General features: G+C 36.6%; 1 protein-coding gene across 1 annotated transcript in view; it reads left to right on the forward strand.

Annotated features, from left to right (window-relative positions):
* The window catches only part of LOC140750771 (parapinopsin), a 43,013-nt gene that overhangs the window by 15,802 nt on the left and 9,683 nt on the right, over positions 1–17,528 (forward strand). Inside the window, exon 3 of the mRNA XM_073084523.1 lies at positions 7,611–7,806. Coding sequence (XP_072940624.1) covers positions 7,611–7,806 — 196 coding nt within the window. The remainder of the gene's footprint in view (positions 1–7,610; positions 7,807–17,528) is intronic.

Genomic DNA, 17,528 nt, shown 5'->3' on the forward strand with positions numbered 1-17,528 from the left:
AGCTTAGTCCTCAGGGGTGGCGGCGCATCTGTGGCCGACCTCAAGTAGGAATATCTAATTCTATCTGGAGTTGATTACATATGTCCATGGGCGGCAGTAGCCACTTACGAATACCATCAGGTGGACTGCATGCTCGTCTGCTACTCTTATATTCTAAAAAATATGTTTGTATCCCATAATCTGATATAAGTTAACGAAAGGAGCTGAAGGGCTGAATTAAAAAAAATATATAAAACAATCGATAGTACAAATACGGTAAGACTTTTACTAAGGTATTTTTTTTCTCAGAGAGGTCAGACCCTAACGTATGTTCTCCCCAAGTTTGTCGTGGTACTTACGGGACACCCTGTATACGAGTCGCATAGTATCGTGGCAAATCTAGTACCTAGAAGCACAGTACAAGTATCTAGAAGATTCCGGGTTCAATCCCTGGTCATGCAAATATCTCAACGGTAGATTTGGATCGGGGTGCGTAACTAATTGACTTTATGTGCGTAAGAAGTAAATACCAAAAGATCAGGAAAATTTTACAACTATAATTTCGAAAAGGTTGTAGACCTGCGAAATAACTTCATCGCCCTGTTAACTGAGTACTTAAGTATTTAAGGATCTGATTCTCTACTCACGAAATTATGCAGTAAAGTCCTAATTACGCTATTATTATGTAAATAACAAGATGCCCTGTAATTTACGAATTTTTAATCTACACAAACTTGCTTCATCAACCATTTTAATTGGCCACGTTAATTTGTCATCATTGTACTGTTTATTTCAACTTTTAACTTTATTGCTTCGGTATTTAAACTTTAATAGTGGTAAATTTAGTTATTAAAGTATTTAAAAATAAATAGGGCCATAAATTAAAATAACTATGCATTGTTGTATAAACCTACAAAAGAACATTTTTTTGGCAACGTAATTGTATTCGAAGCTGTAATTCTGTCACCAACAAAAAATATTTGACAAACCTTTGTAATGTTTTTTTATCTTATGTAACCGGCTAAGAATTATAACTGTAAAAATACTAGTTTGTAGTCAATTTATAACGAAAATTATATAGCCATTGAGTTACCACTTAACGCAATGTGGTGCAATACTCATTGCTATATTATGATATTGATATTGGATGATAGTGATATTATTATGATATCAGTGCGATGATAGTGAAGTTATACTTTAATATGTCGAGTTGGAATTTACATACATAATGAGAGGGGATTTACATGGTCGTTTTCGGTACTAGTCGACGGCGTAAATAGCCTATCGCCACAGATGATTTAAATAGCAAACGCCAAAGTAGACTTCTCACCACTTTTGTGTAACTAATCTGCCAGTCACAGGCGATCACCTGCCGCTTAAAAATTCCTTCTTCTCTTCTCTTTTATTTCCTAATTCTTCAAGCATTTCTTGCAGAACTGATTCACCAAGCACTGACACCAGCACGGAAAACATATGCTCTACTTAGTATTTTCAAAAAGAATGGTTCAACAACGTAACAGCTTGTGATTTTAGTGAACTGTGTAAATGGGTAGCGATGCGGTCGTACTAGGTCACTTCACTGTTAGGCGATTCTGTGTCCGACTAGCCGCACGAAAATCGACCCGAAATCCTGATGGACTATGTAGCAATGTTGCACAATTACATAAAAAGCAATGATAGATAGGTTAGATACTCGTTTCTTCAATCGGGGGTCCGATGTTCGATTCCCAGGTACACACCGTTAATTTTTCAGTAATGTGCGTATGTACAAAAATCGACCCTAAATCCTCCCTAATGGATCATGTAGTAACGTTGCACAATAACACTACGCAAAGCAATGATAGATAGGTTATAAGCTCGGTTCTTTAATCGGGGATCCGAGGTTCGATTCCCAGGCACATAGCACTGATTTTTCAAAGTTTTGTGCGTATTGAAAATAACACTATTAATAACCATACCCGCAAGAAAATCGACCCTAAGTCCTCCCTAATGCACTATGTTGCAATGTCGCACAATAACACTGTACATAACAATGAAAGATAGGATAGAAACTCCCTTTAATCGGGGGGTTCGAGATTTACTCTCAGGCCTTGCATCGGCAAGTTCTTTATTTTTCAAAGTTATATAATGTGCAATATGCATTAATATGGCATGCATGTGTATGTTATATGAATTAGAAAATAATTATCACTTTTTTAAACAGCGAACGAAAACGTTTTTTTTAGAAAATATACACGATTGAGAGTGATTTTAAAAAAATCTCGAAGATCTGTGTTACATTTGGCAAGCTCGGTGGACTATGGCCCAGGGTTGTTGCTGATGCAGGTTTTTACTAGATCAGCGGATGCTGATGCTGATGCTGATTTTTTCAGATTAATATCAGCTGATGCTGATGCTGATGCTGATGCTGATATTTAAAAATACTAAATATAAATATATTTTATACTGAGGTATTTGTACGTCCCTTACGAGAATAGTCTTTTTTAACCAACTTCACAAAATGAGGCGGTTTCTCAATTCTACCGAATATATCGACGGGTCCTACGTAAACTGGTGCAAGTGCGTTTTCACAACTTTGCAGTAGAGCGATTTGAATGTTCTAATGCGCGTAACTTTAACATTATTCAACGTACAAAGTTAAAATTTTAAAATGGTATAATTGAATCCTTTTGAAAAAAAACTGCATTTATAATTTTATTTAATTCTGAAACTTTGGAAAATAACTCTACTTGCATTTGTGTAGCTTGTTTTCCTTAAAGTGCCACAACGCGTATACTGGTATAAGTGGCACTTACACCAGTTTACACTGTTGCATGATTTATTTAAAATTATGACTTTAAAGTAATAAATCAATACTTGAAATATTTTATGCTTCATCGTGTTAACGTTTTTTTTTTTTTATAATATAAGAGTAGCAGACGAGCATGCAGTCCTCCTGATGGTAAGTGGCTACTGCCGCCCATGGACATCTGTAATCAATTCCAGGTAGGATTAGATATTCTTACCTGAGGTCGGCCACAGATGCGCCGCTACCCCTGAGGACTAAGCTGGAACGCCTCGGAAAAGTCTGTCTCCCTTACCACACCCTTCAAACCGGAACACAGCAGCGCCTAACACTGCTGTTATTAGGTTGAAATAGGTGTGGCGGTGGTGCCTGCGGAGTCGAACCACAAAGGGTTCTACCACCTAACGTGGTTATGGCCTAAAAATAGAAACAAAAATATTATTAAATATACTATTTTTTTGAACATAGAATAAAAATCAACGCAAACTCTTTCCACTTACAGCAGTGTGACGCGTGCGCGCCGGTAGCGTCGCAACACGCTTACTGGTGTAACCTTCACTTGCACTCGAGCGTCGTGCAGTTCGGGACCACGTAGACTAGTATAAGGGACTTACACCAGTATTCACAGTCCTTTAGCGCAAAATAGTATTATTTGCACCAGTTTAACACATTTTTATCTCCGAAACTTATTGAGTTTTGGAAAATATTTTTTCAGGATATTAAAGAATGGGTTATTTAAGTACGAATGATGCAATAAAAACGTTTTTGACATTTTGCTACTTGTACCAGTATACGTAGGACCCGTCGATATGTCTTTTTATGTTTGTTCGCGGATAACTTCGTCGTTTATGAACCGAACTGGATGATTTTTATTTTGTTGCAAAAAAAGATATTTCCAAAGTAGTTCCATTATAAGAAAATAAGGGTCTGATGATGGCAGACCAGAGAAATCGAGGGGAATTTTCAAAAATCGTAAGGGCGACGAGTGCATTTGTAAGATTTTTAGTACGTCATCACTAAAAATTATGAAAAAAAATTAATTAAAAAATACTATCCACTTCCATGTCACTATAAAGCAAAAATCAACTGAAACAAATTTTGGCTCAGCACACATCTCCGAAGCCGGCGCTCATATTGAACACGCTGTTTACGCCGTTATCAAATGAAATATATTTAGCACCGACTTCAGAACCAAACCAACATCCACTTTAGCTACCCTCCACTCTGCAGTGACACAGAAGTCGGCATTTATTTGTTATTTTTTTACAAAAACTACACTGTGTCGTATCTTTGTTCAATAACGAAATATTTGCACTTTTCACTGGATGTGGCATTATGAATTGAATACATAATTCTGTTATTGATTGATTGAACTATGATCGAAAGTTATAGATGTCTGACCAAATTACGTTGTCAATACAATTGAATGATTGTTTGATGACAACTTGTATTTATAAACTTCTGTGATTGGGTAAAACTCCACGTGATTTAAGCTCGGTCCCGCCTTCAACGAACACGTTACAATTTCAATATCAGCATTAAATATCAGCATCTTTTGTTGCGGATGCTGATGCTGATGCTGATATGTAAAAGAAAGCTGATAATCAGCGGATGCTGATGCTGATGCTGATATTCGCAACAACCCTAATGGCCTAAGCTCCCCCCCCCCCCTCCATTTTAGAGAAAACGGGAAAGTAAAGTTTTATTAAAAACACAACACAACACAACACAAAAGAGTATCGCTAGCAACATGGCTGAGACGATTTTCAACAAAATACAATTCCGCTAACGAGCCCTATTACCGGCTACACTGCCGGGAATTGTCGGGTAAATATTGCTGTCCAATAGCGCCAAATTGCTAAACGGTTTGCCATTATTTTTTAAAATAAATTATTCCAGCAAGAATTTTGCTGCAAATAAATCTAGGCAGCATTGATAGTCTAATCGTAATTAATAGCATATTTATCGGGGTCCGACGTTCAAATCACATTCAGATTTTTCGAAGTAATTTACGTATTATAAATTAAAGCTTTTGCCCGCGGCTTCGCTCGCGTATCGAAGTAATATTTTCATCCCCTATTTTATTCTCTTGGGGGTAGAATTGATCAAAACCCTTTCTTAGCGGATGACTACGTCATAACATCTACCTGCATGCCAAATTTCAGCCCGATCCATCCAGTGGTTTGGGCTGTGCGTTGATCACTACGTCAGTCAGTCAACTTTGAGTTATATATTTAAGTGATATTTATATATTTAGATTATCACTTGCTTTAACAGTGACGGTCAGTTCGACTGTCATATACAATCTCTATTTGTCATTATTTTAATTTAATTTTATGGTAATATAATTTAATTTAACTTTATGTTTATGTAATTTGATGTCTTGTTTTCATGCTGTCGTTGCCTATAATTATTCTAGCTTGGAGTTTTGTGTATTGTTTAATTTAAAATGTAAAGGTATAAAGAATGCTGGCAACCTTTTAATAAATAAATAAATAAACAGTGGAAAAAAATATCGACACGAAACCTATATGCCTGAGAGTACTTTAAAAATATACTCTCAAAAGTGTGTGAAGTCTATCAATTCGCACTTGATCAGTTCGGTGGATCATAGCCTAAAGCCCCTTCTCTCCGATAGGAGAAACGGTATTCCGGTTACAAGGGTAAGGGAGACATACTTATCGGACACGTTATTTAGTCCTCGATAGTAATAACGCGTCTATAATCGACCTCAGATAGGATCCTTATCTTATCTAGGGTTGATTACAGATGTCCACAGTAGCCATTTCCATCAGGTGGAGTGTAAACTCATTAGCTACTTCAATACTGTAAAAAAACATAGACTTACCTATTTCAAAGTCCAGATTTTATAAATCCTTAACACCTTGTTTAAGCCTTTTTAGTAAAAAGACAATGATCCATTATGGAAATAGGTACCCTTTCAAGTAAGTTTAATAGCTATTAACGCCTGAAATATTGGTCCGTCCTAACAAAACCTACTTTAGGGATGTATTAAGTAATAGAAGGCTTAGAAATTACATAGATGGTGCCTTAACCTATTTTGTGGTTACCAAACGACTTTATTATTTAAATATTTAATCATCGGGCCTTATTTAAATTTTTGTTGATAAACTTAAACGTTTTCGTTGTTCGAAGTAAAGTATAACATGTGTGAAACTATGCGGTACGATTTATTGTTTTATTTTTATTTGTCATTCGAATTAAGTAAATCAATAAATTTCTGTTTTCACTTTCTACCTTTTTTTTCTTCGTGGAGGTGGTTTACGTAGCACCGCGAATGGATCCGATCATCTGTGGCCGACCTAAGATAGAAATATCTAATCCTATCTGGGGTTGATTACAGATGTCCATGACTCCAGACTGCATGCTCGTCTGCTACTCCTATATTATAAATAAATGTAAGTTGCTAGTGATATTGCGTATCACAGAACATATAAGAGTAAAGGCAAATTTCTAATATTCGTGCTCTGTTCACTTATAAAAAATTAACAAAGAAGCCTTTGTAACATGCGATACAGGTCGGTCCTTAACCTGTATGACTTAGTAGAGACTAATCCGTATTAGCAGAGAATAATCCGAATTGGAACAGCGTGGTGGAGACCAAAGCTCCCCAAGCTGTGGGGGAGCTCTTGCCAGGTAGTAAGTAATGGAGTAAAGGAAAGTAAGGGAGGTAGTAAGACATGAAAAAGGTTTATCATCATCATCAACCACCCAATACTGTCCCGCTGCTGGGCACGGGTCTCCTCTCATAATGAGAAAGATTAGGCCATAGTCCACCGCGCTGGTCAAGTGCGTATTGGTGAACTTCACATACCTTTTGAGTTTTTTTTTTATAAATCTCTAAGGTATGCAGGTTTCCTCACGATATTTTCCTTCACCGTTTAGCAAGTGATAATTTATTTCTAAAACGCACATAACTTTGAAAAATTAGAGGTGCGTGCCTGGGATTTGAACCTCGGACCCCTCGATCGAGAGGCCAAGTTTCTTAACCACTAGGCTATCACTGCTTTCAAAAAGGATTAAGCTACACTGAATTTGTGTGATTTTTTTTTATGTTTATCTTAACAGCATTCATGAAAATATTGTTTTTTTTTTTAATACCGTGAAACCATTGAGGTAATTATTGTCCAATGACAATCGTTATTTTTTGGCTATATAAATCTATTCGGTTCCTCGAAGGGCAATCATTATCAACCCGATAATATTTCAAAGTCAGATCAAAGCTTTAGCTCCACGCGTGACAATCATATTCATATCTCAGGTTTCTTTTGTTATCATAAAGGAAATCCTATTCGGTGACGAAGTAAACCAGCTTTTTGGTTATCCAATACGTTGTAGATCCTTGTTCCTTATCCTTGTAAGATTGTTATAGAAGCTTTAAGATTGAGAACTAGGATCAATTCCTTTGAACTTTTTATATTATATTATAAAACTAGCAAACGAATATGAATCTACCAGATAGTATGTAGCCACTGTCATCCATCTCGGATAAGATAACAGTCCTACCTATGTTCTACCACAGATGCGTTGGCCCTGAGGAGTCAGGTAGTAGGAAACACTTCCTTATGCTCTTAAAACACAACACAGCAGCGCTTAACGCGCGTGGAAGTCGCAATTTTAATCATAATCTTAATCATTTATTCATTTGTCAGTAAGGATTACAATATTGGATGTTTGCACTTTGGGAACAACGCTTACTGTACCAAGTATTGGCGTAAAAATGATAACAAAATTTCTTCTTAACCCACATTTAAAATACCATCATTCACTATCACACCTATTCAATCTAAAACTATTTTAAACTGATTATTTGTCATTGTTCCAGGCATAACCTCGATTACAACGCTAACGGTGATCTCTTTCGAGCGCTACATGATGGTGACCAGGCCGCTCAGGTCCCGCCACCTCAGCTCCAAGAGCGCTGCAGCCTCCATCGTCTTCATCTGGCTTTACTCCCTGGCCCTTACCACCCCGCCTCTTATGGGCTGGGGGAACTACGTCAATGAAGCGGCGAATATCAGGTGAGCACGTTTTTTAGGGTTCCGGACCATAAAAATAAATAATTGGGTACGTATTGAACTCGCACACTGAGGGTTCCGTACTACCAAATTTTCATTATTTTTACTTTTTTTATTTGTTGTTGGAGAGTTACCGTTGGACCGTTATATACATCTTAGGTATATATAAAATTCTCGTGTCACAATGTTACTCCTCCGAAACGGCTTTACCGATTTTTACCAAATTTTATATGCATATTCACTAGGTCTGAGAATCGGCTACTATCTTTTTTTCATACCCCTAAGTGATAATGGTTAAACATTTTTTTATTTATATGGCAACACAACGTTTGCCGGGTCAGCTAGTACTTTATAAGAAATTCAAGTGGCTATCTATTAAGGTTCCAAAAATAGAACCACGTGACAGACGGACAGAGGGACAGAGAGCGGAGTCTTAGTAATAGGGTTCCGTTTTTATCCATTTACGGAAGCCTAAAAAAGGAACCTTTATCGTTCCATTTTGTTATAGGCCTGTTATGGAGCTCTAACCCTAAGCGAAACTATCGGATATCTGTAACAAAATGTATCCGAAACCGTATCCTAATCTGATATAAACGTATACAATAATTTCGGATAGGCGCGGAATCTAATGAGACACAATAGTAGAAAATGTTCCTTTGTAAATATGATCAAATCCTACCTATTTGTTTTTCATTTCTTTTACAATTCCTTAAGAATATTTTCCTAACTGATACTATCCAAATTGTTTGGATTATTTGCCCGATATTATTTTAAATCCATAATGGTATCAGAATATAATTATTTTCATATATCCATATCCAAATCTGAAATATAATTTCGAATTTGGTGGTGGTATCGATATGGGACAGTAATGGGCCAGTACTATCTAAATGATGATTTTAGGTTTCTGTTTCTGGGCCTGGGTGCTTAAATGTATTTGTCTCTGTGTGTGTCCATAACACGATACAGGGAATCCTGGTGTGGGGACTATAAAAAAACAATAAAAAATAAGATTACCCACCGACGGAAACCTTAGTGGGCGAGTCCAGCTCGCACTTGACCGTTTTTAGATTGAATTTGTATGTCCTGGGAAATAAACTACGTAACATAATTAAGACTAATGAAAAAAACAAATTACGTAAACCTAACGCCGAAACTACCCAACTAAACTATTAAGTAAATAATTTAGATTGATTGGCAGAGCTCGATTAATTACAGCTCAAATTAATCTTTAGATTGATAAAGGTAATAATAACTTATTCTGTTTATTTCATTAAGTTTTGACGCTGTTCCAGGGAAACGGCCTTACAGTTGGCTAGTCAAATTATGGATAAATAATTATAAGTAATTGTTTCAATAGGAAGACGGTTGTTCAGTATTTAGAACTGGTCGAAATACTGATGATAAATAAAAGGAGTAAATTCAAAATTTAAAAGGTTGACGTTTCTGTCATAACACACATTTGTACGGACAGTCGGTATTCAGATTTCGTCACGGGACGCATAATATAATTTATATTTATTACGGGGGTCCTGGGGACCTATTTGGGAGTCGCGAGTGTGTGTGCATCACGGTCGATCGGTCGCCGAAGGGAGCACCGCACAGTTCTACGGTATTTATACATTTACTCACCTACACTATCGTCACTAGCGCACAAGGGTTCCAAATTATATTTCGGATTAGAAACCAGCGACCTAAAACTCTACATTTTGGTCACTTCGAGTCAGGATTCGGGTTTCCGTGCTCGCAAGTATATTCTTGTGTGTTGGTGAACAGTAGTGTAGACATCGGCACACGTCCACGTCGTTTGTAAATACTTTGCCGGATTATAAGTATTTACAGCGGCTGGACAACATCAAAAAACGGGTGTACTCTACAATTATTACGTAGGGATACACGTATTTATTTCGGTTACTATTTTATTTATGTACATCAGGTACTACAAGAAACGTCAACGGTTTTAGGCGTTTTTTCGGATTATTATTAGTGTTTCGGTCGGGCTTGTATTGAGCATTCTCCTGTTTCGGGTTGTGTCGGTCGAAGGTGGTAGAACTCTACGTGGTTCGACTCCGGCAGCACCAACGCCACATCTATTTCTGCCATTACAGTAGTATTTGGAGCTGCTGTATTTTGGTTTGAAAAAGGTTCTGGTGATACTTAATCGAGGCGTTCCAACTTAGTCCTCAAGAGTAACAGCGCACGTGTGGTCATTTACACCAGGTGGAGGTGGACTGCATGGTCGTTGTCTACTCTATTATTTCGGTCGGTTTTATTTCGGTTTGGATTTTTATTCGGTAATAGTTTGTGCTTTCATATTTGTCAAGTCGGTTGACATATAATTTTGTGACAGCGTTCTATCGGTTTAAATTTAATTTAATTTTTTCTTATTTCATTTTTTTGAAATGGCTCCTAAATCTAAACAAAGGTTGAATAAATTAAAATACGATTTAGCAATCCATAATTTGGATTCTATTTACGATCTTTCTCAGCGGGAACCTAAATCTGAAATAGATAAAAATAATTTTAAAATACGGTATCATGATTTGGATCGTAATTATGAAGAATTTACGTCAATGTTTTTGGAGCTGCAATCGGAATTGGACGAAGGCTCTGATGTGGATTATTCGGACGATTTTAAAAAATATAATGGAATATATTATGATATCAAGAGGAAGTTTTTGGAAATATCATCTTCGGAGACTGAACATGGTTCGGAGTTCAGGTCAATGGATGATGGTGACAAGCGGAAGCGGGTGGTTTTACCACGGATACAGATTCCTACATTTTCGGGAAAAATAGAAGAATTTGTTTCATTTATGGATTTATTTAATTCTTTGATATGTGAAGATAATGCTTTATCTGATTCGGAGAAAATGTATTACTTATTAGGTTCATTGGCTGGAGAACCAAAGGTTTTATTGCAACACTTATCTATTTCGGGAGATAATTTTTCGGTTGCTATGGATCTATTGAACAATAGATATAATAATAAAAGATTGTTAGCAGATAAACTATTTTATAATTTGTTTTATATTTCACATGTCACCAAACATTTAAGTTCTATTAAATTATTTTTAAATACATTATTAGAAAATACGAAAGCGCTAGAAAAGATGAATTTTCCGGTTGATCAGTGGACTCATTTATTGTTTTATATTAATTTTCAAAAATTAGATAATAGTCTAAAAAAAGGTTTTGAAGAACGGTTTACAGGAAAGGACTTTCCGGAATTTAAGGATTTAATAAGGTTTTTGGAAAATGAACTTAGGATTTTGGAGTCGAGTGGTGATTCACATCGGACATGTGACACTACTAAAACTCATGCGGCATTTCAGGAAAGTAGGCAGGTAGGCTGCAAATGTTGTAAAAAGGGAATACATCATCTTTCCAAATGTAATAAATTTTTATCTTTAAGGGTGGGTCTTAGGAAAGACTTTATTAAAGAAAATAAATTATGTTTTAGATGTTTTAACTCTCATAAGATAGCGGACTGTCAATCTTCATGGGTTTGCTTTAAGTGTAAGTCACCTAAGCATCATCATCTTATTCACATGGATTTACCTCACTACCAGACAGCATCGGGCAGTGCAAGGTCGGCGGCGACACCTACTGTGACCGGTAACAGTAGGGCACATGCTACTAATGTTGTCACGGATAGGGTGGAGGATAATCCATGTACTTCATCTGTTAGCGGGCCTAACAGGGCAAATATTACGGTTTCGAATCAAGGTGGTGCTTCGTTGACTTCTAACCTGATTGAAGGTAACATGTTTAATCGTACGGTTCTTTTGTCTACGGCCATGGTGCATATTAAGGATGAACATGGTCACTATCAAGAAGCGCGTGCGTTATTGGACAACGGTAGTCAAGGCAGTTTTATTTCGGAGGGTTGTGCCAATAGATTAGGTTTAAGACGGTTTAAAACAAATGCTTCTACAGTCACGGGACTGAGTGGCATACCAGTGGATAGTGGTAGAAATGGGGTTAATTTAACGATTCGGCCGCGGTTTTCATGTCGACTGTTATTGGTAACTACCGCTACTATTTTAAATAAAATAACTAATCAGTTGCCTAGTTTCAATTTACCTCAAGAGATTTGTAGTCATTACAAAGGACTACCTCTTGCGGATGAATATTTTTACCTTAGTCGGGAGGTTGATATTTTAATCGGTGCGGATTTATTAGGAGAGGTTATGCTCGGGGATATTGTTAAAATAAATAATAATTTGCCTCACGCTATACAAACTATTTTTGGTTATGTATTGTCCGGGCCTTTTTCATACGCGGTAAATAATGATAAAGGTGCCCAGAATATTAACGTTTGCCAAACTTTCACGAATATAAAATCGGATAATTTGGTACATAAGGTTAGGGACACTAACGACAATTCTAGTGCCATTGCGGATTGGAGACATTTGAATCATAAAATTTATAATAAAAATAATAATCAACGGGATGATACACGGCGATATGCGGTAGGTTCGCCATATTTACCAGATACGTTTACGGTAAATAGTTCTTTTTCATCGGTGAGAAAACGGTTCTCTAACATGAAAAGACGTCGTACGGTAAATAAATTTCGAAAAAAGGTTGTGAATTTTATTTAGCGGTTTTACGGGTTAATATTTTTATATTTTTTAGTTTATTCGTTATATTTAATCGGTATAGGTCTATTGTTTTCGTTGTAGGATATTTTGTTTTACTTTTGGTCAATTGGTAGATCATTGACACATTTAATGGTTTCGTTACCTACGGATAGGGTGAATACCGCCGGGGTATTTCACATTGCAAACGGATTTTGCTTTTCTTTTGTTTTAAAGATCCTTAGGGTTTCGCGGTTAAGGAATCCTAAAACATTAGGGTGTTAAATTTTGTAGGTTTTTTGTTTGTTCTTGTGCAAAGGTTGTACAATGAACATTTAGTGTCAACGATTTGACGACGGAACGTTTTCTTGTAGCATTAACTACATTTACTTCACGGCGGGCTCTTTTACATGTCATTACGTTTGAATGTAGGACAAATGATACATATGCAAGACGACATTTTGATGAAGAACAAGATGTAAAGTCAGCAATAACTTTGTTGAAACGGGTAATCGGTGAACTTGTTTTAATTTATGAAGAGCTGGAAACTGTATTTACCAGGATGGAAGCAGTTCTCAACTCCAGACTATTGCGTGTGGTTACGGAAGATTCATTGGGTTTGACGTTTTAACGCCAGCTCATTTTTAATAGGTAAATCTTATTATTGGAACTGGAATATAACTTGGCGGATTTACCAAACAATAGATTGAAGAGATGTTAATTGGCGCATGCTCTTTATCAAAAAATTTTGGAGAAGATGGAGAAGTCAATATCTTTACTCGCTTCAAACTAGAAGTAAATGGATAAAACCTGGAGGATTATTTAAAATTGGAGATTTAGTTTTATTAAAAGAAGAGAACTTGCCTTCTTTAAAAATGGAAATTAGTATGGATTTTGGATTTACTGCCTGAGAAAGATTGTATTATTCGGATAAACTGAAAACATCGGTTATATTTATTCGGCCTATGGTTAAGTTTTGTAGGCTGCCTTCGGAATAGGGTTGTCACAAACTTGTTTGTGTTAATTTATGTTTATTATATGTTCGGTGTAAGCTTTTATTTTTTGGATTTTGGTTGATAAAGGCTTGGCCTTTCTCGGGCGGGGGTATGTTCAGTATTTAGAACTGGTCGAAATACTGATGATAAATAAAAGGAGTAAATTCAAAATTTAAAAGGTTGACGTTTCTGTCATAACACACATTTGTACGGACAGTCGGTATTCAGATTTCGTCACGGGACGCATAATATAATTTATATTTATTACGGGGGTCCTGGGGACCTATTTGGGAGTCGCGAGTGTGTGTGCATCACGGTCGATCGGTCGCCGAAGGGAGCACCGCACAGTTCTACGGTATTTATACATTTACTCACCTACACTATCGTCACTAGCGCACAAGGGTTCCAAATTATATTTCGGATTAGAAACCAGCGACCTAAAACTCTACAACGGTTAAAAATAATTTGTTAAAAGTATAAACTAATTCAATGCAGACTTCGTCTAAATACATAGACATCTATACTTCATGGAACTGTATTCCTTTTACAATCAGTATCCATCATTACATTACATCATTACATAATTAGTTAGCTAACTAGATGGCTAGGTAGAACTAGATGTACTCGTATAGCTAGATAGCTAGCTAAAATAAGTAAGTGTGGGTTGGTAACATTTACAAAAAAAAATAGTACTAGTCTTTGCTCGCGGCTTCGCCCGCGTTTAAAAGAAAATAATATGACATAGTAACATACATAAAACTGAAAAATCGTACCTTCATTGGAACGACAGTGGCACCATCTGGCGAAAATTGGTCGTACCAACTCTGGAACCTTCATGGGCTCATGGACAACAACTTTCCTACAGATCATCACTTGATCAAATGCATAGTTTACGATTCAATCCTTACTAATATCGATTAAAATATTTTTTTTTGGTCCAAATGATCGAGTCTCCGATTATTAATAGATCTTAGATCGCCATCCCTAGTTCCCGTGGGATTTCCGGGATAAAACGGGAGTTACTTTCGGATTTTTTATATTAGTAAGGATAAGAGAACTTTCACTAATGTAGACTTGTTTCCTATTAGTTAAAATTGTATTATTAACTTTATTGATTGACTAATAGATTTTGAATAAAGTTACAATGTAATTTAGCCAGGCGCGACCGCAGCAATTTTGGGGGAAATTTGGTTAAATTAGACCATTGTTTCCAAAAGCGTTTTAAATGTATATTTTAGTACGAGTATTTGTAAAGTTTAAAAGCCTAAAAGGAGTGATAGCCTAGTGGTTAAGAAATTCGGCCTCTTGATCGAGGGGTCCGAGGTTCAAATCCCAGGCACGCACGTATTAGAAATTAATTATCACTTGCGAAACGGTGAAGGAAAACATCGTGAGGAAACCTGCATAAATGAGAGATTTATAAAAAAAAATCTCAAAGGTATGTAAAGTCTACCAATACGCACTTGGCCAGCGCGGTGGACTATGGCCTAATCCTTCTCATTATGAGAGGAGACCCGTGCCCAGCAGTGGGACAGTAATGGATTGTTGATGAAGATTTGTAAAGTCTTGCATATCTTCTCCACTGCCACCACTATTAAATATATATATACCGCGGTAGGAAGGAATCCATGGAGGGTTTCCCCACGAAAAAGAAAATCACCAAGTCCGAGTCGGATTCGACGGTTTTGGTCGTGATCCATGTGACCCCACTCCCTGAGATCGCGTCTAAATTTACCGTGTAAATATCGTTATCGTGTATATGATAATTTATTTATCTTACCTATCTATTTTGTGCACACTATGTTTGCCTATTACATAAACTTTCCGACCATAGGGGCTGCTGGAAGAAATTTCAGGTTGAAATAAGTAGCTCTGTACTATGTCTCTTTTTAATGCCTTCTTTTTTATGTCTCTGTGTACACAAATTTGTAAATAAATAAATTAAAAATGCATATTTCTCTTCAAAAGTACATTGGAAGCGAAAAACACAAATCTAGCGCTCGAACGATATTTGCTTTATCATACTCATAACATACGAGTACTAAGTTTCTAACTTTGCTGTTTACGTATTGAATTGGAATTCTGACCTACATATTAGTGATTTGAAATTCCATTCAGTCAGAAACAGTGGTTCGAATGCTATCTGAATTTCCTAAATTTGGTGCCTATTAGAAATATAATTTGCCTAAGGGAGAAATCAGACAACATTATAAGGCATATTATTATAAGGTATATTTTTCAAATGTGTGCCTAAAAATAAATTGTCATAAATTTGCTGTCAATATTAGATGTAAATACACACTTAGCCAACATGATATAATATAATTTCGACCCTTTTTGCTTTTTAGTTCACTTCAGCTCCGAAGGCACTGCAGTGTTAGACGTTCCCATGTTCTGCTTTTAAAAGGACATATTTATCCGTCGCGTTCCAACTTATTCCTCAGAGGTAGTAATACATCTGTGGCTCATCCATTATAGGTAGGACTCTTATCCTGCAGCAACGCATCCGTGACCATAGGTAGGACACTAATCCTATCTAGGGTTGATTAAAAATATCCATGAGCCACTGAGCATCAGGTGGAACGCACGCTCATGCGTTCCACGCTAAGTGGCTACTTCTTTATTATAAAAGAATGATATTATTAAAAAACAATCTTTTTTTATTTTATTATTTTTCTTTATAATATAGGAGTAGCAGACGAGTATGCAGTCCACCTGATGGTAAGCGGCTACGACCGCCCATGGACAATTGACATCTGTTATCAACCCCAGATAGGATTAGATATTCCTACCTGAGGTCGGCCACAGATGCGCCGCTACCCTTGAGGACTAAGCTGGAACGCCTCAGAAAAATCTGTCTCCCTTTAACCCCTCAAACCGGAACACAGCAGCGCCTCACTGCTCCTGCTGTTATTAGGTAGAAATAGGTGTGGCGGTGGTGCCGCCGAAGTCGAACCGCAAAGGGTTCTACCACCTTCTCATCTTCTCATCTTTCATAGCATGTTATAAATCAAAGTTACATGATGCAAACCTATATTTTGACCTAAGTATCAAAAACAAGGTCCAAGCCCAACTGGGAAGTATGTTAAACTTTTCGATCAGCAATGAAAGTTTTTTTCCATTTTTATCTACGAGCTGAAGCTAAAACTGAAAGCAATCAAAACTCCGCTCAAATTAGGCTATTGATTTTTGCCTACCCAGTTACAAACTTGTGTAAGTGGCTATAACACCAAAAAGTGTATGTATTTTGCTAATGGTATCAATTTTGCATTTGGGTCCTGTGAATGAAAACGTAAGAAACCAAATGTTCGCAAATAGATATAAGTATGTCATTATTGGTGTCAACCCATTCCTGCCCCAATGCTGGAAATTAAGCTGCCCACGATGTCCAAACGTGGATTGATAAAATTTCTCAATCCCAAATCAAATTGCTGATTGCAATTGATATCGATTATACGAGTGTCTACCGCATATTGCCACTCTTGAGGACTTCTTTACCACATTATTTAAGGTTCTCGCGTAAAAATAAAACCCAGGTAACGGGGCTTCTCTCGGAATGAAAAGGATTAAGCCATAGTCCACCAAGTGCGTTATGGTAGACTTCACATACCATTGACAATTTTTTTAATCTCTCAAGTATGCGTTTTCTCACGATTTGATTCCTTTGCCGCTTAAGTGCGTGATAATTAATTTGTAAAACGCACATAATTTCGAAAAATCAAAAGTGCGTGCGTGGGATTTGAATCTCGGACCACCCGATCAAAATTTACCACCACTAAGCTATCACTGCTTCATCCACATCATTCCACCGAAAGGCAATAAACAGAGTCGCTTTTAGAAATGAATTGAATTTTGAATAAACGAATTAGAATTTACATTAATATGTAAGCACTTAGGTCCTAAAATAGTTAGGCAGGGCACGAATTTTCTAGACGGTATTCCTTAATTACACTACTGTCTAGGGAACCAATTTGCTATGGCTAGTTGATTTTGAAAATTATGACTAAGATCTTATAAGAGCTTTAATTTTTGTAACCTGTAAAATCTGTAATATTACTTGTATATTTTGTTATTAAAATAAAAAAAACACAATGTTTTTAATTGAAATATAATTGAAAACGTTTATGAAATATATTTTCCATTTTTC

The sequence above is a fragment of the Epargyreus clarus genome, unplaced genomic scaffold (genome assembly GCF_041222505.1).
Source record: "Epargyreus clarus isolate Ecla_fem2 unplaced genomic scaffold, WU_Ecla_fem_2.2 ptg000001l, whole genome shotgun sequence".
NCBI classification, from domain to species: Eukaryota; Metazoa; Arthropoda; class Insecta; order Lepidoptera; family Hesperiidae; genus Epargyreus; species Epargyreus clarus.